The following is a 21,728-nucleotide window of genomic DNA, read 5'->3' as shown; positions in this document are numbered from 1 at the left end:
AACAAACTTGAATATAAAAAGGACCAAGTAATATGCTACGAATGCAAGAAGCCGGGGCACTTCAAAGATGAATGCCCCCAAGCCAAGAATAAGCAACCGAAGAAAAAGAAAGCTTTAAAAGCAACTTGGGATGACTCAAGTGATTCCGAGAATGAAGAAGCTAGCAACAAAGAGGAGGCAAACTTCGCGTGAATCGCTTTAGGAGGAGAGGTATGTGATTTAATTAATGAAGATTTATCTTTCCATAAACTTTCTATCGCTTTTCACGAATTATTTGATGAGTGTAGAACTATTAGTAAGAAGTTCAATCTATTAAAGAAAGAGTATGCCTTACTATAAAATAAGCTTAATAGTCTTCAAACTCCTCCATGCTCTAAGTGTGAACACTTAGAAGCAATAAAAAATGAGAATTTACCACTTAAAAATACCTTAAACAAGTTTAAGGTCGGTAGCAAATGCTTGGACATGATCCTTGTAAACAAGAGTCACGTCGCAAATAGAAGTGGAATTGGTTTTGTGAGAGGATCTCACCAAAATCCTACCACCTTCATTAAAGGACCCACATTACATGTTTCACCTCATTTGAAATGTAACTTTTATTGTAAATCTAGACATATTTTTTACAAATATCCATTTAAGAAAATTAGTCCTCTCATTTCTCGATGCTTACTAGCAAAGAAGAAGGGTATGTCACCTTTGGAGACAACAACAAAGGTAAAATCATTGGCAAGGAAACCATAGGTAACAAATTAAGTTTTTCAATTGATGATGTGTTACTAGTTGATAGATTAAAACATAATCTCTTGAGCATTAGTCAGTTATGTGATAAAGGTTATATCATTAGATTTGAATCTAATGTATGCATTATTGAAAAACCAAACAATAACATATCAATGATTGTCTTAAAATAAAATAATGTCTATACCATTAACCTTGATGAACTTAGTAATGAAATGTGCTTTTCCACTTTAAATGATGATGCTTGGCTTTAGCATAGGAGATTAGGCCATGCAAGTATGAAACTAATATCTAAGATTTCATCTAGAGAGTTAGTACGAGGAATTCCTAATATGAAGTTTGTTAAGGACAAAGTGTATGATGCTTGTCAACTAAGAAAACAAATAAAAACTAGTTTCAAACTAAAAAATCAAATTAGCACCACTAGACCATTGCAATTGATCCATTTGGACTTATTTGGACTAATTGACACAACGAGTCTAGGAGGAAGCAAATATGCCTTCGTAATTGTAGATGACTATAGTAGATACACTTGGACCTATTTCTTGGCTCACAAAAGTGATTGTTTCAAATGTTTATCTAAATTTTGTAAACTTACTCAAAACGAAAAAGGCTTCATGATTTCATCAATTCAGAGTGATCACAGTAGCGAATTTTAAAACCGTGACTTCCAAAGTTTTTGTGAATCCAATGGATATAATCACAACTTCTCCACTCCAAGAAATCCTAAAAAAAAGGGGTAGCTGAAAGAAAATTAGAAATTTATAAGAAATGGCAAGAACCATGTTAAATGAATATTGTCTACCTAAGTATTTTTGGGTCGAAGCCGTTAATACGGCTTGCTATGTCATGAATAGGGTTCTAATAAGACCATCTCTATCAAAAACTTCTTATGAATTATGGAATAACAAAAAATCAAATGTTTCTTATTTTAAAGTTTTCAGTTGTAAATGCTTTATTTTGAATGAAAAGGATGCCCTAGGAAAATTTGATGCTAAATTCGATGAAGGCATCTTTCTTAGTTACTCTTCTGTTTCTAAGGTTTTTCGTGTTTTTAACAAAAGAACCTTAGTTATAGAAGAGTCTATTTATGTAGTTTTTAATGAAATTTTCGAGTTAAAGAAAAATGATTTTGATGATGATCTTGGTTTTGATAATTTGAATTTAAATGAACCCCCTCCTCAAAATAGCAACTTGGATGTATCTTCTTCCGAAATTTCCTTACCCAAGGAATGGAAGTACGTAGATGCTCATCCAAAGGAGCTAATTATAGGAGATACATCAAACGGGGTTCAAACTCGTTCTTCCTTCAAGAATTTTTGTGCTAACGCCACCTTCCTTTCTCAAATTGAACCTAAATGCATTGACGAAGCCTTGAAAGATAATTCATGGGTTATTGCAATACAAGAGGAATTGAACCAATTTGAGAGGAATGAGGTATGGAAGCTTGTTCCTAAACCTAGTGACCATTTAGTCATTGGTACTAAATGGGTCTTTAGAAACAAGCAAGATGAATGCGGTATCATGGTTAGAAATAAGGCTAGACTAGTGGCTAAAGGTTTCAACCAAGAAGAAGGTATCGACTACGAAGAGACCTTCGCTCCTATGGTAAGATTAGAAGCCATTAGGATGCTCCTTGCCCATGCTAGTAGTAATGATTTTAAACTATTTCAAATAGATGTCAAAAGTGCTTTCTTGAATGGTTTTATTTCTGAAGAAGTGTATGTTGAACAACCTCCCAGATTTGAAATTTCTCTTCTTCCTAATCATGTATTTAAATTGACTAAGGCTCTCATGGCTTAAAACAAGCTCCTAGAGCTTGGTATGAAAGGCTTAGTTCCTTTCTTATTTTAAATAACTTTACAAAAGGTAAGGTTGATACTACATTGTTTATCAAATATTTTAAAAATAATTTTCTTATTGTTCAAATTTATGTTGACGATATTATTTTTGATTCTTCAGATGAATCACTATATGAATCATTTGCCAAATATACGAGTCATGAATTTGAAATAAGCCTAATGGGATAATTAACCTTCTTTTTAGGATTACAAATTAAATAACTTAGTAATGGTATATTTCTTAATCAATCTAAATATATATTATAATTATTAAAACGATTTAACATTGATGGTTCAAAAGCTATAAACACTCCTATGAGTACTTCCACTAAGTTAGATATGGATGAAAGTGGTGAAAGTTTTGATCAAAAAAATATAGGGGAATGATTGGTAGTTTACTTTACCTCACCGCAACTAGACCGGATATCATATTTAGTGTAAGACTTTGTGCTAGGTTTCAAGCTAATCCTAAATTGCCTCATCTTAAAAGTATTAAAAGAATCCTTAGATATCTTAAAAGAACTCCTAATTTAGGATTATGGTATCCAAAATCCGATAATTTTGATTTAATAGCTTATGCAGATGCCGATTTTGGCGGATGTAGGATAGATAGAAAAAGCACATCCGGAATATGTCAATTTTTAGGACATGCACTTATTTCTTAGACTTCCAAGAAACAAAATTCAGTTGCACTATCTACGGCGGAAGCCGAATACATAGCTGCAAGTGCATGCTATGCACAAGTTGTTTGGATGAAAAATATGTTGGAAGACTATGAAATTTACTTAAAGAACATTCCTATAAAATGTGATAATACAAGTACTATTTGTCTAACCAAAAATTCAATTTAACACTCTAGAACTAAGCATATTGACATTAGGCATTACTTTATACGAGATCATGTCAATAATAATAATGTCATTCTAGAATTTATTGATACAAAGCATCAATTAGCAGATATTTTCACAAAAGCCTTAAATGAAGATCAATTTGACTTTATTAGAAGGGAATTAGTCATGTTAAATTATCCTTGTAAATGAGCTTGATTGTATATATTTTTCAAAAAATTTTCATCCTCTTTTCGATTTTCGTGGATTTGACTTCTTTCTTATTATTGTAAACCTCTATGCTATCTTAACATGCGTTTGACATTATCCTAGTATATGATGTTGGATGTTTCTTTCCAAAATTTTGTCAACATTTTGATGGCACCTTCATGTTATTTTGGATGATCTGATGTCTTCCTTGAATTATGGATCTTAATGCCAAGTTGAAGTTTTGTCAATTTTAACATCTCCTTTTCAAAATTTATTTTATGAGATGATTTTATGAATGGCTTCAATGATCATGAGTTTTATGCTTGAAAACTCATCTCCTTTTTGTTGATGACAAAGGGGGAGAAGAATGTGCAAAAGATTGATGACTTGTGCAAATATAAAATTAGCATATGTATCATAGTGCAATAGCTTATATGTTGTATAATGCAATGAAAAATATCTTACATGTGTTATATTCCTTAAAAAGCATCGCAAAACTTTTTTAGCATATCGAATATGAAAGTTTTTAGATTGGTTGTCATATCATGTTTATCATTTTTTTATATATATGATAAGCAATCATCTCATGATCATATGAAATCATGCCTTGCATTTATATCATGAGATCCATGTTAAAATTTCATATTATTATTATTTCTTGTCAAAATGATAATTGTCTTTTATCATTCGGCTTGAAAATAATTTTCATGCCTTGAAATTATGAGAAATACGAAGTTTCGTATTTGCTCATGCTTATTAAGAATAACAATAAGTTCAATGGATAGAACTTATCGGTTTAGGCTTGAATTCAAAGATATTGAATTCAAGTGTTTTTATCTTCTCATAATATGGCATATAGATAGGGGGGGTTATGATTAACTGGGTCATCAATTGATTGTCATCATAAAAAAGGAGGAGATTGTTGAATCTCGGATTTTGATGATGAAGTCAATTGATGGATTAATTGATCTAATCCATATTATTGAGTTAAGTGTGCAGGATGAACTACGATAGCTTGAAGACATAAAACAAGTTTACCGAAGTCATTTTCGATGGGTGTTCGAGAGTCCACCGAAAGTCCGAAGAATCGTCAAAAGTGCTGCTGGAACCAACCGAGAAAAATCGGGGACTTGCCGAAGTTTTCGGAAGTCCGCCGGAAAGATCATCGGAGGTTTGCGGAGATCACCGAGAAGGTTCGAATACTTGCCAAAGACTCGTTGAACTCGCCACAAGACCGGAGCCTATTGGGAGTCTATCGGAAGAAATCCGAGGGTGTATCAGAAGTCCGCTGGAAGTTCGCTGGAAAGCTCGCCGGAAGGAAACTCGACTTTGGTAGTTAAAATTTACTTAGGGTTATGTCTTAATTTCATAGTTTGCATGTAATTTGGGTTAGGATTAAGGGTTAATCCTATAACCCGGTTAGGGGCCAATTGGGCCCGAGTTTGGATTGGTTTGGGCTAAGTTTGGAGCCCAACCAGTGAGTTGGAACAGTCCAAGCGATGGCACTATTGGATTGGGCGGTGGCACTACCGGACTGGGCAGTGGCACCGTCCAGAACCCGAGAGGTCCGGCAGTGGCACCGCTAGTACACTGCTGGACTAGGTAGTGGCACCGCCTAGAACCCGAGAGGTCTGGCGGTGGCACCACTAGTACACTGTCAGTGTCAGACACTAACAAGTGGTGGTACTACTACTGACAGGCGGTGGCACCACCAGCACTTGGAAACCCAAAAGTAATTCAAATTTGGAGCTCAAATTTGAATCCTCTTGGGGCCTATAAATACCCCTCAATTCTCAGCAAAGACAATACCTTTTTGACAAGTTAGAAAGTGAGAAAAAGCTCTAGCAAAGTCTTGTTTTCAATAGCTTAAGTGTTCACCTCTCTCTTTCCCTTTGAAAAACCTATAAGAGTTTGAACCACTTGTAAGAAGGTTGTAAGAGGGGTATTTGGTCCTTCCCCTTCAAAGTGATTTGCTAGTGAAAGTTGGGAGCCTAAGAAGGCTTCGCAAGTGGATGTAGGTCATTTGACCGAACCACTTTACATTGTGGTGTTCCTTGAATGTGTGAGTGTTTAATTTTCTGAACCACTTATCTTCTTAGCAGCAAACTATTCGGTTTTCTTCTCCCTACTCTTGACTTCCTTTACTCAAGCTATTTTAGCTAAGTTATCCTTCATCGAATCGAAATCTCTACACATTTACGAAATCGATTTTAAACTTACGAGTTTTAATCTGCTGCACTAATTCACCCCCCCAGATTAATCTTACTAGGTGTATAATCATTAGATTTATATATAACATTTTATTGCATTATCATAAAACATGTAATTTTCATGATTATTTTTAAAATCACTAGAAAGGTAAGCATGATATAATTTTATTTTTTACATTTTCATTACATCATAAAACATGTAATTAAAAAAAATTATATAATTTTTTTAAACTAAATTAAAAATAATTCATGAAAAGTATCATGTAATTTCAAAGTAAACTAGGAGCATTTTGATTACCTCATCGTCGAAAGCCGTTAAGGCGTAGTTTGTCACCTCGCCTTTATTGATTTTCTCCTTGTCTTCGGAGGAGCTCGATTCATCACAATTTGTATTCTTCTTCTTACGTTCAAAGCAAGTAGATGCATTCTTTTTGTTCTTTTTAAGTTCATTTTTAATTTTCGATTCTTTTTTTTAATTTTCATTGAAAGTTCAAGTACACCATCACTTGAGCTTATACTCGAGTGGTCTTTGATTATTTTTAGTATGAAATCCTTCTTGTCCTTTGGAAGGTGGTTCTCAAGTTCTTTACGTACATTGCATGTCATTGCATAGGTCATTAGAGATTCGATAAGTTCTTCGATCAAAAAGGTATTCAAATTTTTTTATTGTTGTATAGCCGTTATTTTTGAATCCCAATTCTTAGAAAGGGATCGTAAAATCTTCTTAACGAGTTCAAAATCTGAAAAACATTTGCCAAGAGCTTTTAAACCATTGACGACATCCGTAAAACGGGTGTACATGTCAACAATGGTTTCGCTAGGCTTCATTCAAAAAAGTTTAAAATTATGCATTAAAAAATTAACTTTAGAATCCTTAACTCTACTAGTGCCTTCGTGTGTGATTTCAAGAGTGTGTCAAATGTCGAAAGTCGTTTCGCACATAGAAACCCGATTAAACTCATTTTTGTCTAAGGCGCAAAATAAGGCATTCATAGCCTTTACATTTAGAGAAAACATCTTCTTCTCTAAATCATTCCAATTGTTCATTGGAAGAGAATACATTTCAAATCCATTTTCGACCATGTGTCAAAAGTTCAAATCCAAAGAAAGTAAAAAAACTATCATTCGAGTTTTTCAATATGTGTAGTCCATCCCATTGAAAAAGGGAGGACGAATGAGAGAGTGACCCTCTTGAAAGCCGAAAAGAGTCATTTCTCTTGGGTGTTAAAACAAGTAAGAAATAACAAGGCTCTGATACCAACTGTTAGGATTGGGGTCGGCACTAGGGGGGAGGGGGGGGGGGGGTGAATTAATGCAGCGGTAAAATCACGTCTTCAAAACTTCTTTTCGATTAAAACCATTTCCGATGTAAAACCGTTTCGTAAAGGTAATACTTTGAAAGCGTACATAAGAGAGTAGTGGATGTAAAGAGCAAGTAAGGAGGTTTGTAGTTAAAATAAATTGTTCAAAGAAATACAAACCAGATTTTAAAGTGGTTCGGTCATCGTGACCTACATCCACTTCGTCGATTCCTCTTCCGTCGAGGCCACCGGTATCCACTATCGGTCTTCCTTCAATAGGCGAAGACCAACCACCTTTTACACCTCTCTTCTTCTTTTCACGGGTTTAGGAGACAACCCTTACAAGCACTCATACTCCTCTTACAGAATTCTAAACTTAGAGTGGAGTAGAGAATTTCTAAAGAGATTGCAGTAGCGTTTTCTCACTTTTGAATACTCTATGTTTATGTGCTTTAACTTGGGATGAGAGAGGTATTTATAGGCTTCAAGTTGATTTAAACTTGGAGCCTAAAAACATCTCATCCCGGGTTTCCCGGGCACGGGCGGTACCATTTCCTACGTTGGGCGGTACCACCACTAGTGTTAGTTTGAACTGACCCTAAGCTAGGTGGTACCACTGCCTGGGATGCTGTGCTAGGTGATACCACTGCCCAAACTAGCGGTACCACCGCCTGGCACCCTGCCAAGGGTGATACAACCACCTAGACTAGCGGTACCACCGCTTGACACAGTCTCGAAGATTGTGCCATAATGCTGAGACTTCTTGGGGCACTGTTTGGGCCTCATATTAGGCCCAACATAGTCCTTACATGGGCCTAGCTGACCACTAATTAGGTTGGCCCAAATCCAAACCCAATTACGTGCTAGCAACGATTCCTAAGACATTTGCTAAGCCAAACAAGTCCCTATGTCTTGGTTTCTCCCGGCAAGCTCCTAGACTTCACGATGATCTTCTTGGCGATTTCTGATGAGCTTCTCTAGTAAGCTCCGAGACTTCTTGGCTGGTTCCGACAGAACTTCCAACGAACATCCGGACTTCCAACGAACTCTCGAACTCCCAACGAAATCGCGTCCTTAACTCCAAGACTTCATTTTGCTTCATGCCTTGCTATCGTAGTTAATCCTGCACATGTAAAACATACTTCGATCTATACAATTAATACTAAGCATTAATCATGTTGTCCGGTATGTCATTGGTCCCTCGACGCTTTGTCTGATTCTTCGGCACATCGTCCTCTCTTGCAACCTATTGCCCAATTGGCTAGTTGACTCTGCAACTCCGATATCCTTGGCGCAATATATGTTCTTCTTGGCTCGATGCCCGAATCCATGGCCCGAAGCCTTCTGTCGATACGTCGACCGATCCTCTGGCCCGACGTCCAATCTTCTGATATGTTTTCTCTGGCCCAACATGATTTTTCCTACTTTAATTGTCTCATCCTGATCGAAGCTTCCTGCGTCACTCAAAATGCAGATTAAATTATAAATACTATAAATTGGTTTCATCATCAAAATATGAGATTCAACAGTTTCATCATCAAAATCTGAGATTCAATAATCTCCTCCTTTTTTATGATGACAACCAATTGATGATGGAGTAAACCTTAACTCCCCCTATCAATATGTCATATTGATAGAACCTTAAATTCAAATTGAATTCAAGTCAAAGCAATATTTGTCATGAATATTTCATACATTATATGCATATCATTGCATTGCATGCATCATCATAAATATTTCAAATCATCATGGTATCAAAATATCAAAGTATATTACATCCTACCATGTATGATTCTCATATCATCATATCTTCTCCCCCTTTGTCATTAACAAAAAGGAGAAGTACAACTATCAAGTTTTTGAGATATGCAAGATTTACAACATACAAGCTAACAACAAATTTGAGTTGTACAAATTTGCAAATTTAGCTTCTTTTTTTTTTAGATTTTCAAGTTTGCAAGTTTTGCTTCTTGAGATTGCAAGCTAGTAATTCTTGGTGATGTTCAAGATAGCAAGTTCTTTCTTCTCTTTTGAGAAGTGAAAGCTAACAATTTTGCTTCCTAGCAAGTTTTTTTCTCCTTGCAATTTGTAAGCTAGCAAATTTAATAAGTTTTATATCATATTAGAACATGCAAGCTAACAAATTTTATATCATTTTAGAGCATACAAGCTAGCAATTTGGCAAGGTTTACTTCTTGAATTATACAAGCTAGTAAATTTTATCTCCCCCTTTGTCATTGTCAAAAAGAAGGGAAGAATACAATGTTGTAATTATTTTCCCTTTATATCAATTTTTAAATCATGACAAAGGTAAAGTATCACTCTTATTTTAATATGTTTATGCATCATTATAATTTCAAATTAAAACATGCATAATTTCAAAATCTTATATATCATCCTTATTTCATGCATGATACCAAAAATAAATCAATCATCACTATGGGCATAATATTCATGATGCTAAGACATTAAAATTTTTAAGCATTTATCTCTTCATGCATTAAATCAACATTTTGACATTAAAATTTTTAAGCATTTATCACTTTATACATGATACCAAACATTCATCATTTATTTTCCCCCCTTTGTCATAGGCAAAACGAGGGGAATAACATAAAGGTGTAAATATTCAAGTCATCACATAGAAGATATCAAAAAAAATTTAGTGATGAGATATACTTCATGAATACAAGGAATTATACAAAGAAAATCATATCATGAAGGATAAGATCATGTGAATATCAAAAGACATGATTCAAAATATTCTCTTTAATAAAATATAAGAAATCATTCGAGAATAAAAAGTAAGGGATCTTGATTCATATAAAGAAACTATTAAGTTTTAATTCCAAGAATTCAAGATCGATCATGATATATATAAAATTCATTCAAATTTATAATCATCAAAATCACTTTCATAATTCAAAAGATTCAAAATATAAATGGATTCATTAATCTCTTTTTTAAAAAATCGATAAGATAGTGATAGAGAAATTTTTAATGATGCATTCCCATTTTAGTTGCTTCAATTCATATGATTGATTTCATGCAAGAATGCTTAAATTTTTGTTTTTATGTCAAAACCATGCATGATGTTTAAAACTGAAAGACAAAGACAAGATTCATCACAAAAATCACCAAGACTTCAAATCATCATGCATAATTAAATCATTAAGCATGGTACTAAGACTTTTAATATTTTTATTAAGTCTTACATCATTATGCATCATTAAATCATCAAACATGATTTTATTAAACATAGAGCATTTTCAATTAAAATCAAAATAAAAAAGTAATAGAAAATCATCAATATACACATTATTGCTTCTTAAAACATATATAAAATTAATCTTATTATGTGTACAAGCATTAGATTTAAATCTAACATTTTGTTCCTTTATCATAAAACATACAATTGTCATGAATAAATTTTTTTTATTTTTCAAAATCACTAGAAAGATAAGCATGATCCCAAACACTTTTAATATTTTCATTACATCATAAAATTTTAATATATATATATATATATATATATATATATATATATATAAAGCTAATTTAAAAATACCTCATGAAATACATCATGTAATTTTAGTTACCTCATCGTGGAAAGTCGTTAAGGCATAGTTTGCTACCTCTCCTTTGTTGGATTGTTCTTCATCTTTGGATGAACTTGATTCGTCTCAAGCCACATGGAGTGTTTTCTTATTCTTTTGTAGCTTCTTATTTTTAGGTTCATTTTTTTCATAGATTCTTATTTTAAAAAATTTTTAAGCTTTATAGTCAAGAGTTTAAAGTCATCATCATTTGAGCTTTCGCTCGAGTGGTCTTCATTTGTTCTAAGTGTCAAATCCTTCATGTTCTTTGGAAGGTTGTTCTCAAGCTCTTCATGAGCCATGCAACTCATTTCGTAGGTCATCAACGACCTAATCAGTTCTTCAATAGGAAAATGATTCAAATCCTTTAATTCTTGTATTGCTATGATTTTAGGATCCTAACTTTTTGGAAGGGATCTTAATATCTTGTTAATAAGTTCAAAATTTGAAAAAAATTTGCTAAGAGCTTTTAAACTATTGACAACATCCGTAAAACAGATATACATGTCAACAATAGTTTCTCTTGGTTTTATATGAAACAATTCAAAATCATGCATCAAAAGATTTATCTTAGAATCTTTTACTCTACTAGTGCCTTCGTGTGTAATTTCGAGTGTATACCAAATGTCAAAAGTCATTTCACAAATAGAAACTCGATTAAATTCAGTTTTATCTAAAGCGCAAAATAAGGCATTCATAGCCTTATAATTCAAAGAGAAAGTCTTCTTCTCTAACTCATTTCAATCATTCATTGGAAGAGAATACCTTTTAAATCTGTTTTCAATAATATTCCATAAATCAAGGTTCAAGGAAAGCAAGAAAACTCTTATCCGAGTTTTCAAATAAGTGTAGTCTATCCCATTAAACATAGGTGGATGTGTAATTGAGTGACCCTCTTGGTTGCCGACAAATATCATCTCTTTTGGGTTTCAAACCAAAATGAGAGTGATCTCGCTCTTATACCAACTATTAGTATCGAGTCGGCACTAAGAGGGGGGATGAATTAGTGCAGCGGATAAAACCATCGGTTTTAAAAATCTTTCATTCGATAAAAGGTCATATCGGAAATACTTAACTTGAAACTATGCAGAAGCATAGTGAAAGTAAGAATTTCGTTTGCAATAAAGGTAAATAGGAAGAAATAAATACAAATAAGATTTTTATAGTGGTTCGATCGTCATGAGCTACATCCACTAATGATCTTTTTTTAATGGGCGAAGATCAACTACCATTTTACACCACTCTTCTCCTTTTCACAGGCTTAGGAGACAACATTTTATAACCCTCTTTTATAAGGTATCCCTCATATATATCCCTTAAAACTCTCTCTAAGCTTTAGGAGGAGGGAATTTAACTTTCTAATAAGGTTTATAACTTTAGAATCATAAAGTTTTGCTCAACTTTCTTGTCATTCCATGCAGGGGTATTTATAAACCCCAATTGGCTTAAAAAATGGAGCCAAAAAAGGTCTCATCTCGGGTTTCCCGAGTCCTAGCGGTACCACCACTTGTGCTGGGTGGTACCACCACCTGAGAGACTGTGTTTGGGTAGTACCACTTCCTAGACTGGTGGTACCACTACTTGACAGTCTCTCGGAGATCGAGTCTAGGCGGTACCACCGCTTGACATAGTCTCAGAGACTGTGCCACCGATGGTTTCATTTGTTGGGTCACTATTTGGGCTTTTCACTTGGCCCAACACAACCCAAACTTGGGCCTAGTTGGCCCCTAATTGAGTTGGCCTAATTACATTCTAAATTGACTCAATTAGACTCTAAACTAACTCAATCGAGCCATAATCGATTACAACTGAATCCTATGTTGTCCGACATGTCATTGGTTCTTTCAGTGCTTCATCCGATCCTTCGATGCATCATCCTCTCCTTCGGCATTTTGCCCAATCAGTATGTTGTCTTCTCGTAACATATAATCTCCATGGCGTAATATCCTATCTTCTTGGCCCGATACCCGAATTCATGAATTGAAGCCTTCTACCGACACATCGACCGATCCTCCGGCCCGATGTCCATTCTTTTGACATGTTTGCTCTGGCCCAACGTCTGATTCCTTCTGCTTTAATCAATTTACCTTTTCTGATCGAAGCTAGTCTTGCGTTACTCAAAACGTAGATTAGATAAACACTATCAATTGGTTTCATTATCAAAATCTGAGATTCAATAGCCCTTGCCCTTCTTAAGGGACTTTTCTACTTTCCTTTTCTTTCTAGCCTTATCAGTATAGAGAACTAGCTTTTCTTTCTTGATAGTGCTTTCTACCTCTCTTAACATATTGAGGAGCTCAAAGAGAGTCATGTCAAGCTTGTTCATATTAAAATTCATTATGAATTATAAAAAGAAATCTGGTAGGGACTGAAGTGTTGAATCTCATATTTTGATGATGAAATCAATTGGTAAATTGTTTGATCGAATCTATATGTTGAGAAAAGTTTGCAAGATTAACTACGATAGCTATAAGACATAAAGCAAATGTTGTATCAGAGTCAAGATTGAGATTTCATTGAGAGTTCTAGAGTTCGTCGAAAGACCGGACGTTCGTTGGAAGTTCCGTCGGAATTAATCGAGAAATCCAAGAGCTTACCAAAGAGGCTCGTTCTCCTAGGTGTTCTGGGCGGTGGTACCATCGGCAGTTATTACCTGCTAGTGGTGGTAGCACCAGAACTCAGTCTTCGAGAGCTCTTTTAAGCGATGGTACTGCCAGACTATGCGATGGTACCGCCCAATGTTAGAGAGTCAAGCGATGGTACCACCTAACAATGATGGTGGTACCACTAGTACCCTGAAATCCGGGGATATAACACTTTTTGGCTTTAATTCTGAAGCCACTAGGGCCTATAAATACCGTACCCTTTTCTGCATGGAAGGGTAATAAAGTACAATCAAAAGTGTTAAAAAATCTGAAGTGTTGGGGTGTTAAAAGTATTGTAAAAGTGAGAAGAGTCCTCCTCCCTCTCTGGTCCGAAGCGGAGCAGTAGTCCTTCTTTGAATTATCACCATGAGAGGACTCTATGAGTGTGTTCAAACTGGTCAAACCATTGTATTACATCTCCTTCAAGATGTATAGCCATAATTTCCACCATAGATGTGTCTGTGGTTTTATGGTACCGAAAATATCGCTCCACGTGCGAGATCCAACCAATTGGGTCTCCTTCTTCCCATTTAGGGAAGTCCACCCTCATGCGTGGATAGTAGGGATCAGTCATAGAGTCTCCCCTCTCTTGGAAGTCATCTTTTCGGGCTTGGTGTGATTGGTTAGAGCTCTCTCCTTGATCTGATTTCTTCGGGCTTGGTGGTCGGCCCAAACTGAGTTCGGTAAAGAGAGCCCGAATCTTATCCTACATTCGTGTCTCGAAGGTTTTGAATTTAACATTGATTGCCTCCTCAGATGTCATAGTATATGCCTCCAAATCTGCAATGTTAAGATCTCTCTTTTATTGTCAGGTTAAATGCATGTATCGGTTGAGAGAAGTGGTGGTCAAAAGGGTTGGTTGATTAGTGGATATAGGTTACGGTTTTAGGCTTGTTTTGTGGTTGTTTTAGGTGCAGTTTGAGGGTATGGTTTAGTGGAGTTTTAGGGCTATGATGGTAGTGGATGAAGGTTAGGAAAAAAAAGCTTTAGATCTGTGGTAGATGGAAGCAAAGGTTTGATAGAAATCGGTAGAAGTTGTTGCAAATAGGTGTTGTCTTGTATGAGCAGAATTGCTATCGAAGAAACAGTGGTTTCTCAACGAAATTTCCAGCAAAAACCAAGAGATTTGAAGAGAAAATTTGACAATGAAATCTAGGTTTAGATAACAGCAATGACGACCAATTTAATCAAGAAAATTTCGGCAATATAACAGCAAGGAAATTAGTGCAATTTGCAAGAGCAAAATTCTCGTCGAAAAATTTCAACGGTTTACGATAAAAATTTACAGTAACACAAGAATGTTTTTAGAGATAAATTCCTCACTAGATCAATCTTAGATAGAAGCCAAGATGATCTATAAAGCGTATAAGAAATTTCGTTCAAAAAGGATAGCAAATAGATCGGTTAAAGGAAACAATATGCGGCTGAAATTTTCTGTAGCAATATTTCGTTCGCAAAGATGATAACTTTTACGACGAAAGGAATTCATAGCATGGGATAGATAAGAAGACTTATTCTTGGTATTTCAAATGGAAAATTATAATAGCAAAATGTATTGGTGATAGGAGAATACCATATCTCTTGATGCAATTGGAGGTGACGATAGTAGATTGATTTGATCTACAACAAAGATGACGGTGGAGATGGCGATGGCAAGAGCAATTGTGAGAATTGCTTAGCTAGTGGTGGGCAATAAAGGTGGCAGCAAAAGCAGCAAGATCGCTGCTCTGATACCAGATGATAGAACCCTAGAGGAATTCTATGTAGATTGATCTTTGAGTGAAATCACTCATTGGAACGCTATAGGAGTTCCACCCTCCTAAAAGTTGACCAAATGACTACAATTATAGATAGATCTAAGTGAGTTACCCCTTTTGCCCTCAATCTTAACCAACTAGCCCAATAAAAGAGGGTGGTAGCTAGGAAGCCCAAAGGCCCAAATATAAACCCTAGCCACTCTTCTTTATAGGATAGAGGCGACTATGTGGGGTTTATTACAATCTCACAAGGTTTTATTAGCTGCTTCTTGGTTAAGTAGGGCCCAACCCTACTATGATCCTATCACACCGCCTAGTCTGGCAGTTCCATCGCTTAATAGCCTCGGAGATCGGGCTCTTGGAGACTAAGCCTCTAGCGGTTCCATCGCCTGGTCTGACGATGCCATCACCTGATCCAACTTTTGGGTCATTGAATAGGCCTCCCAATCGGCCCAATGAGCCCCTAATTGAGTTGGTTCAAAACCAACTCAATTGCAACCTAAACTACTTCAATCAAGACATAATTGATTATAAGCATGAATCACATATTGTCCGGTATGTCATTGGATCGTTTGGCGCTTCGTTTGACCTTTTGACACATCATTCGACCTTTCAGCATATCGTCTTCTCATTCGATGTATTACCCAATCAGCATGTTGACCCCTGCAACATCCGATCTCCTTGGCATAAGTTTTGATCATTTTAACCCGATGCCCGAACTCATGACCTGAAGCCTTCTACTAATAGGTTGACCAGTCCTTCGGCCCGACGTCCAATCTTCTAACATGATCCATTCCGGCCCAACCTTTGATTCCACTACTTTAATCGATTTGTCTTTCTCTAATTGAAGCTAGTCTTATGTCACTTAAATGCACATTAGATCATAACTCATCAATTGATTTTATCATCAAAATTCGAGATTCAACAATAATTTTATAATATATAATGATATTTTAATTTTAAAATTTTATTATTAGTAAATAATAATAATTGATTTGTGATGTTAAAATGATTATTTGATTTATATTGATCTATTAAGCTTGAGTAAATTTTAATATTAATTTAATTATTAAAATTCTTATTTTTGGATTAGCATAATAGTTCTTATTTATTTAATTAAATATATAAATATATGTTTCAATAATTATATATAAACTTCTATGATGTAATTAGTTTTAAATGTAAAATCATGAATTTAAATTTTAATTAATTGATTTGAGTTATTCTTTAATAATTTTAAATATTAAAATCTAATTTGATAAGAAGAGTCTAATTGGAGTTTGACTTGAGTTAAGTTGATCTATCAGACCGGATCGATTCAGCCCATATGGTCATGTACGACCTAGCCTATGTGGTCATATACGACTTAACCCATATTGCTAAATATAACCTAGCCCATGTGACTAGGCATTGCTAGTCATAGGTGCCTTACAAACCAATCATGTGAGTGATGACACATGTGAAATGACATATAGCCTGTTTGCTTATTATTATTATGGTATTTTCTCATTTTATATTGATTAATGTATAAATATATTATGGTATTCATGGATTTATGCAATGGGAATCAGATTGTAATGAGATCACGATAATGAAACTGATCCACCTTTAAACACAGACCCTAAATAAATCTGATCATAGATTATTTGAGAGGGACATCGAGATAACCAGACAGATTGGTGTACTATATACCGATCCATATGATGGATGCGGTTTGTCTCCTAGTTGCTTGTATGGAGAAACTAAGGCTATAGTGTAGGTGCTTATTGGAGAATGAGTTCACTGATTGATTCGCTCATAGAATATTAGATGGTTGATGTGTAGGGAAATCTAAGGGTGACATCACATGCGCAATGAAAAAATAGAAAATAAAAACCCAAATTTTCAAAAAGGTGTTCATCGTCGTGTGAAGATTGTTGTGTAAAAATCCGCAAAACTACCTAGGGAGATCGTATATCCCTGAATCCCTATTGATCTGTAGGAGATGATGAAGGAAGTCAAGTGTCATCCTCTCTAGCGGTGATCCACATAACAGGGCTATGATAATGCTCCTCAAATCGCTGCCTAAATCTTCACACTTACCATCTAAGAAGGAGAAGAGAATAGGAGGTGGCAACCAAGAAGCCTTTAGCCTATGGGTCTTTGGTTCTCTCATATTTATAGAGGCCCCTTTGTCAACTTAACCCTAATGGATCTTGCCCTATTGGGTATTAGATCTTCATCCAACTACTCAAGCCTCTTAGATTAGTGGATCTCTATCTAATAACCTCTCATTATGATCTAATAATTCAATGGCTTATTGGATAAGATAGGAGCTCTAGTGGATATCTCATATCCAAACATGTACTCGACATAATGCCTATCATATATGTGACCCTCTTGACCCAATATCGAGCTAGCCATGAGTCATACCTATCAAAACTCCTTTTCGCTTAGTGAATTATTATCTTCATAATAATTCACTTGACTCATCGACTACGGATATACTAGGCCACTACGAGAATCCAATCATTTAGACCTATATGTCTTTAGTTATCGTGTACATATAGTCTACGATTTCTATTTAAATCTCGCTTTAATATGAATCTTCCGGAGGACTCTTTTTCTCTTAATCCGAATGATCCTAGCTATAGATTTGTTCAAATAAAAACAATTGAGATATTTCTATCGATACTCAGTAGTCCTCGTAAGGTTAATTATCACTGTCACTGTCACTCTCGATAACCAATTGTACTAGAACATTTACTATTATAAGGATTTGAATTCAAGGATGAAGAAAAAAAATAAAAAAAATTATTATGTAAATTATGGATAATAAAATATTAATTTATTATTCTTTTAATAAATCTGAAATGTGACACAACATCAGCTTCAGATGCTTGGAACCATTGATCTTGGTTGGTAGAACATTGCTTCGAACTGTTAAATTATTGTCGCTGTCAATTCATCTGAAAACTTCGGCAAATACAGGTGACTAAATCGTATATTTCTATCAATTCATCCAAAACTCAAGCCTGTGGATTAGATAAAACTGCATTCGTAACATGGAGGCTCAGAGTAGCTGCTGCAATCGAAAGCTTCTCTCACCAGCCTCACAAGAACACTTGGAAGCTATAGTTCCTACATGCAGCACACCAACGATTAGAAGCTAGAAAACGATGATGCCTAAAACAGTTGAGGAGAACACGTGCGGCTCAAACATCATTACCTTTTAATAGCCTCAGCAAATGAGATTATATAAGAAGAAAAATCAATTCACAAAGTCAGAATAAATATACAAAATGGAAATTGCTGCAACATATAGTAGTGACCAAGGATAAGGTGATAGTAAAACTCTCCGAGCTATATAGTCTTTTGGGAATAACCTTGAAGTTTTAACTGGCTCTTCCCAGTAAAATGATTTGATTGTCCACATACACTTCCCAGCAAGAGAAAGCAGTTTTATCATTAGTTATCCAACGACTGCCATTGCAACAGATGAACAAAATGGCCAAATCATCATGGTCCAATCACAAGACTACAAAACCCTTGACTTTGGCTCACCTACACCCTCCACTGGATCAAGATAACAAGTAAAAATCAGCTCAAGACTTCGTTGCAGTTAGTCTGCTCACATGATTTCAACATGAATTATAATAAAATTCTTCAAGACTGATTTCAGCAAGATAACAAGATGGAAACTTAGGATTGCAGCAATATTCTAACAGAAGCTTAAGACCAAGCTAATGCTATTTTAAATAAATGATAACTTTAAATAGTAGTGGAGGAACAACTAAAGAAGAAATCATAATTAAAAGATCTTCAATTAAAGCAATAGAAAAGGTTGACAATCTATAGAAAACATTAAATACCAGCCTAGGTAATAACTAAGAGCTTGCAGTTTATCAAATTGTGCATAAATGAACAGCCTCCACTACAAATGAAATCATGCAGTTGAACCATGTCCGATTATAGTAAAGCACTGTAAACATCTCTTTTTAATTTTTATGGGAGAATAACTAAAAAGAAGCTTCTGGTCCTGCACACCAAACAGGGAAAATAAAATAGATATGTAAGATGACTCACATGGAAGGTACATTCAGACGGAGGATCGCGGCAGGTAAACATTTTTCACCAATAATAACCAATATAGATCAAGTGTAGATCATCAATATAGTGGCTTCCTTACTCCATGTCTGATACCTTAACCAACAATTTTTCAACTCCTTTGATGGACAGCTAAGTAAATCAACAAGCAAAACAAAGTAATATTCCATGAAGTAGTTAAACAAAATTAACCAAATAAAGATGAACCTGCATCAAAAACAGGAATAACAGGATACCATCCCTTCAGCATTCTTAATACACTAAACATCACCAACTGTTCTTGATCTATCATATACTTGTAAAGCCATGATAAATTCCTTTCTCCTCTTCTCCCCCCTTTTTGGGTTTTCATTTTTTTTACTAATCTGTCGGTTGCAAACCATCGATTTATCCTGTTCAAATATGAAACTACTTGAGAATGCATTTACAAGATCCAAAGGGTGGAAGGCGAGATTTAACTCAAGTAGATAATATTAGGTAGAATGTTGCTTATGTACAAAGTAGAAAAGAGGCAGATCTGACACAAACAACAGATCTGGTTTGATAAGATCAAACCCTCAACCCTAATGCAACTTAAAAGCGTAAACATTAAGGGGGAAACGGAGATCGCAGGTAATCGCGAGATAGATCAAAAGAGAATGGTAAAAGAGGGAACAGAAAAACCAGTCTCCCGGCCGTGGATCAAACATCAGAGGCGGAGAACCGTGTCCTGGAAGTCGTCATCTTGCGGTGGAAGGAGGTTGAGATCGAACAGCATTGGCTGCCAGAACTCCGACGACAAGATATCACCGTCGTCAATGACGGAGGATGACGATCCGCAGTCGCTGTGGCAGCCTTCTACGGCGAAGAGGTCATGCGGGGGCGGCGGATCGACCTGCCTCCTGGCACGCGACGATCGGGGATGGATCGGCGCCGCGGGCACCCGCGGCCCGCTGAAGGACTCCAAGGTGCTGCTGAGGCTGCTGGACGCCGGTCGTTGCGGTGGGGGGAGGCAGTGGTGGGAAGGGAAGTTAGTCCTGGCATCCGGGCCGCGGAGGGCGATGGCAGCGGCGTCGTAGGCGCGGGCCGCGGCCTCCGCCGTGTCGAAGGTGCCGAGCCAGACCCTGGCCTTCTTCCAGGGGTCCCGGATCTCGGCGGCGAACCGGCCCCATGGCCGCTTCCGGACGCCGCGGAACCGCGCCGGCCCGTCGGCTACCGCCGCCGCTGACGGCCAACCCTTGCGCATCGAGACAAGAAGGGGATTAGAGCCAAAACCTCACTCTCTCATCCTCTTCTCTTCTCCAACCGAAAGTCTACTCTCCTCGATCGACGTTATTAAGAGCCAGACGTAACGATCGTTCGATCACGAAGGACGTCCACCGCATCTAACGAGATCTGAAGTACAGATAGATTCATCGGAGGTAATTACATAACTACTGGTAACATTTCGATTTTTATATTTTCACATCTCAATACTTATAAAATTAAAATATTTAATCACGTTATTCTAATAAAATCTTTTATTTTTAATTTTATAAAATTATTTTTTAATCCTATATAAGGATCTTAATATTTTACTTTTGTAAATAAAAGAATCCATTATAACTTTTAAAAATATAAAAATAAAGATAATAATAATAATTAATTATAAAAAATAATATGTAATTAGCTCGATTCATCGTACTAAAACATAAATGATAAGATAATAGTAGTAGGCTTTGCAGAAAAAAAAAAACATAAAAAGGAAGACTTCACATGTACTTGTAGAGAAATAATAGTATTAATAATAAATAATTAACAGATAACACGAGCCATCACTAATTTATTTCTAAGAAAAAATCCCTCACATAATCACATAATCTTATAGTTGAAAACATAATATCTCCATATTTATATCTTTGTTAAAAGATGTGTGAGAACTTTTTTCAAAAAAAATATATTAACTTAAAAACTAATTGCATATCTAACTCATGTTCTTCGAGGTATAAACAAATGATTTTGATCGATTATCCCTCCATAAATCGAAAGATTTATAAATCTTAACTTTATTAGCTAATCTCTTATCAGCTTTAAGATACTCGATCTAGTCAAATATACCTCTAATCACTTTATATAGTTAAATATGTCTCTAATGCTATTAATAAATAAACCTTTTTTTAAAAAAATTTAGTCAAATATGCCTCTTGTTAGGATCGGAGCGGCACTAAGAGGGAGGGGGTGAATTAGTGCAGCGGATTAAAACGTCGGTTTTGACAAAATCTTTCGTACGATAAAAAATCGAACTTGAAAAGCTTAATAACTTAGAAGCGTATGAAAACGTAGTGACTAAGTAAAGTAGTTTACAGTATGTAAATGGTAAAAATAAAATGCAAACCAGAGAAGACGGTAGTTTATAGTGGTTCGGTCAATCGTGACCTACATCCACTCCTCCGATTCCTCTTCCGTCGAGGCCACCGGCATCCACTAATGATCTTCCTTTACTAGGTGAAGATCAACCTCCTTCTTACACCCTCTTACAACCTCTTACAAGTGGTTCAC

At 35.7% G+C, this 21,728-nt stretch overlaps 1 protein-coding gene across 1 annotated transcript; it reads right to left on the bottom strand.

Moving 5' to 3' along the window:
• Positions 1-19,652: 19,652 nt before the first annotated feature.
• On the bottom strand, positions 19,653-20,516 carry LOC103998372 (ethylene-responsive transcription factor 3-like). The gene has a single exon (XM_009419831.3). The coding sequence runs from the start codon at positions 20,434-20,436 to the stop codon at positions 19,900-19,902; it is 537 nt and encodes a 178-aa protein (XP_009418106.2). The 5' UTR covers positions 20,437-20,516; the 3' UTR covers positions 19,653-19,899.
• Between the last annotated feature and the right edge of the window lie 1,212 nt (positions 20,517-21,728).

This window comes from Musa acuminata, chromosome BXJ3-9, assembly GCF_036884655.1.
Source record: "Musa acuminata AAA Group cultivar baxijiao chromosome BXJ3-9, Cavendish_Baxijiao_AAA, whole genome shotgun sequence".
In the NCBI taxonomy this organism is placed as follows: domain Eukaryota; kingdom Viridiplantae; phylum Streptophyta; class Magnoliopsida; order Zingiberales; family Musaceae; genus Musa; species Musa acuminata.
This window is presented reverse-complemented; position numbering and strand designations above follow the sequence as displayed.

What these genes read in the sequence shown, in the direction of transcription:
- LOC103998372 (XM_009419831.3), bottom strand. Translation starts at nt 20,436, where the DNA reads ATGCGCAAGGGTTGGCCGTCAGCGGCGGCGGTAGCCGACGGGCCGGCG.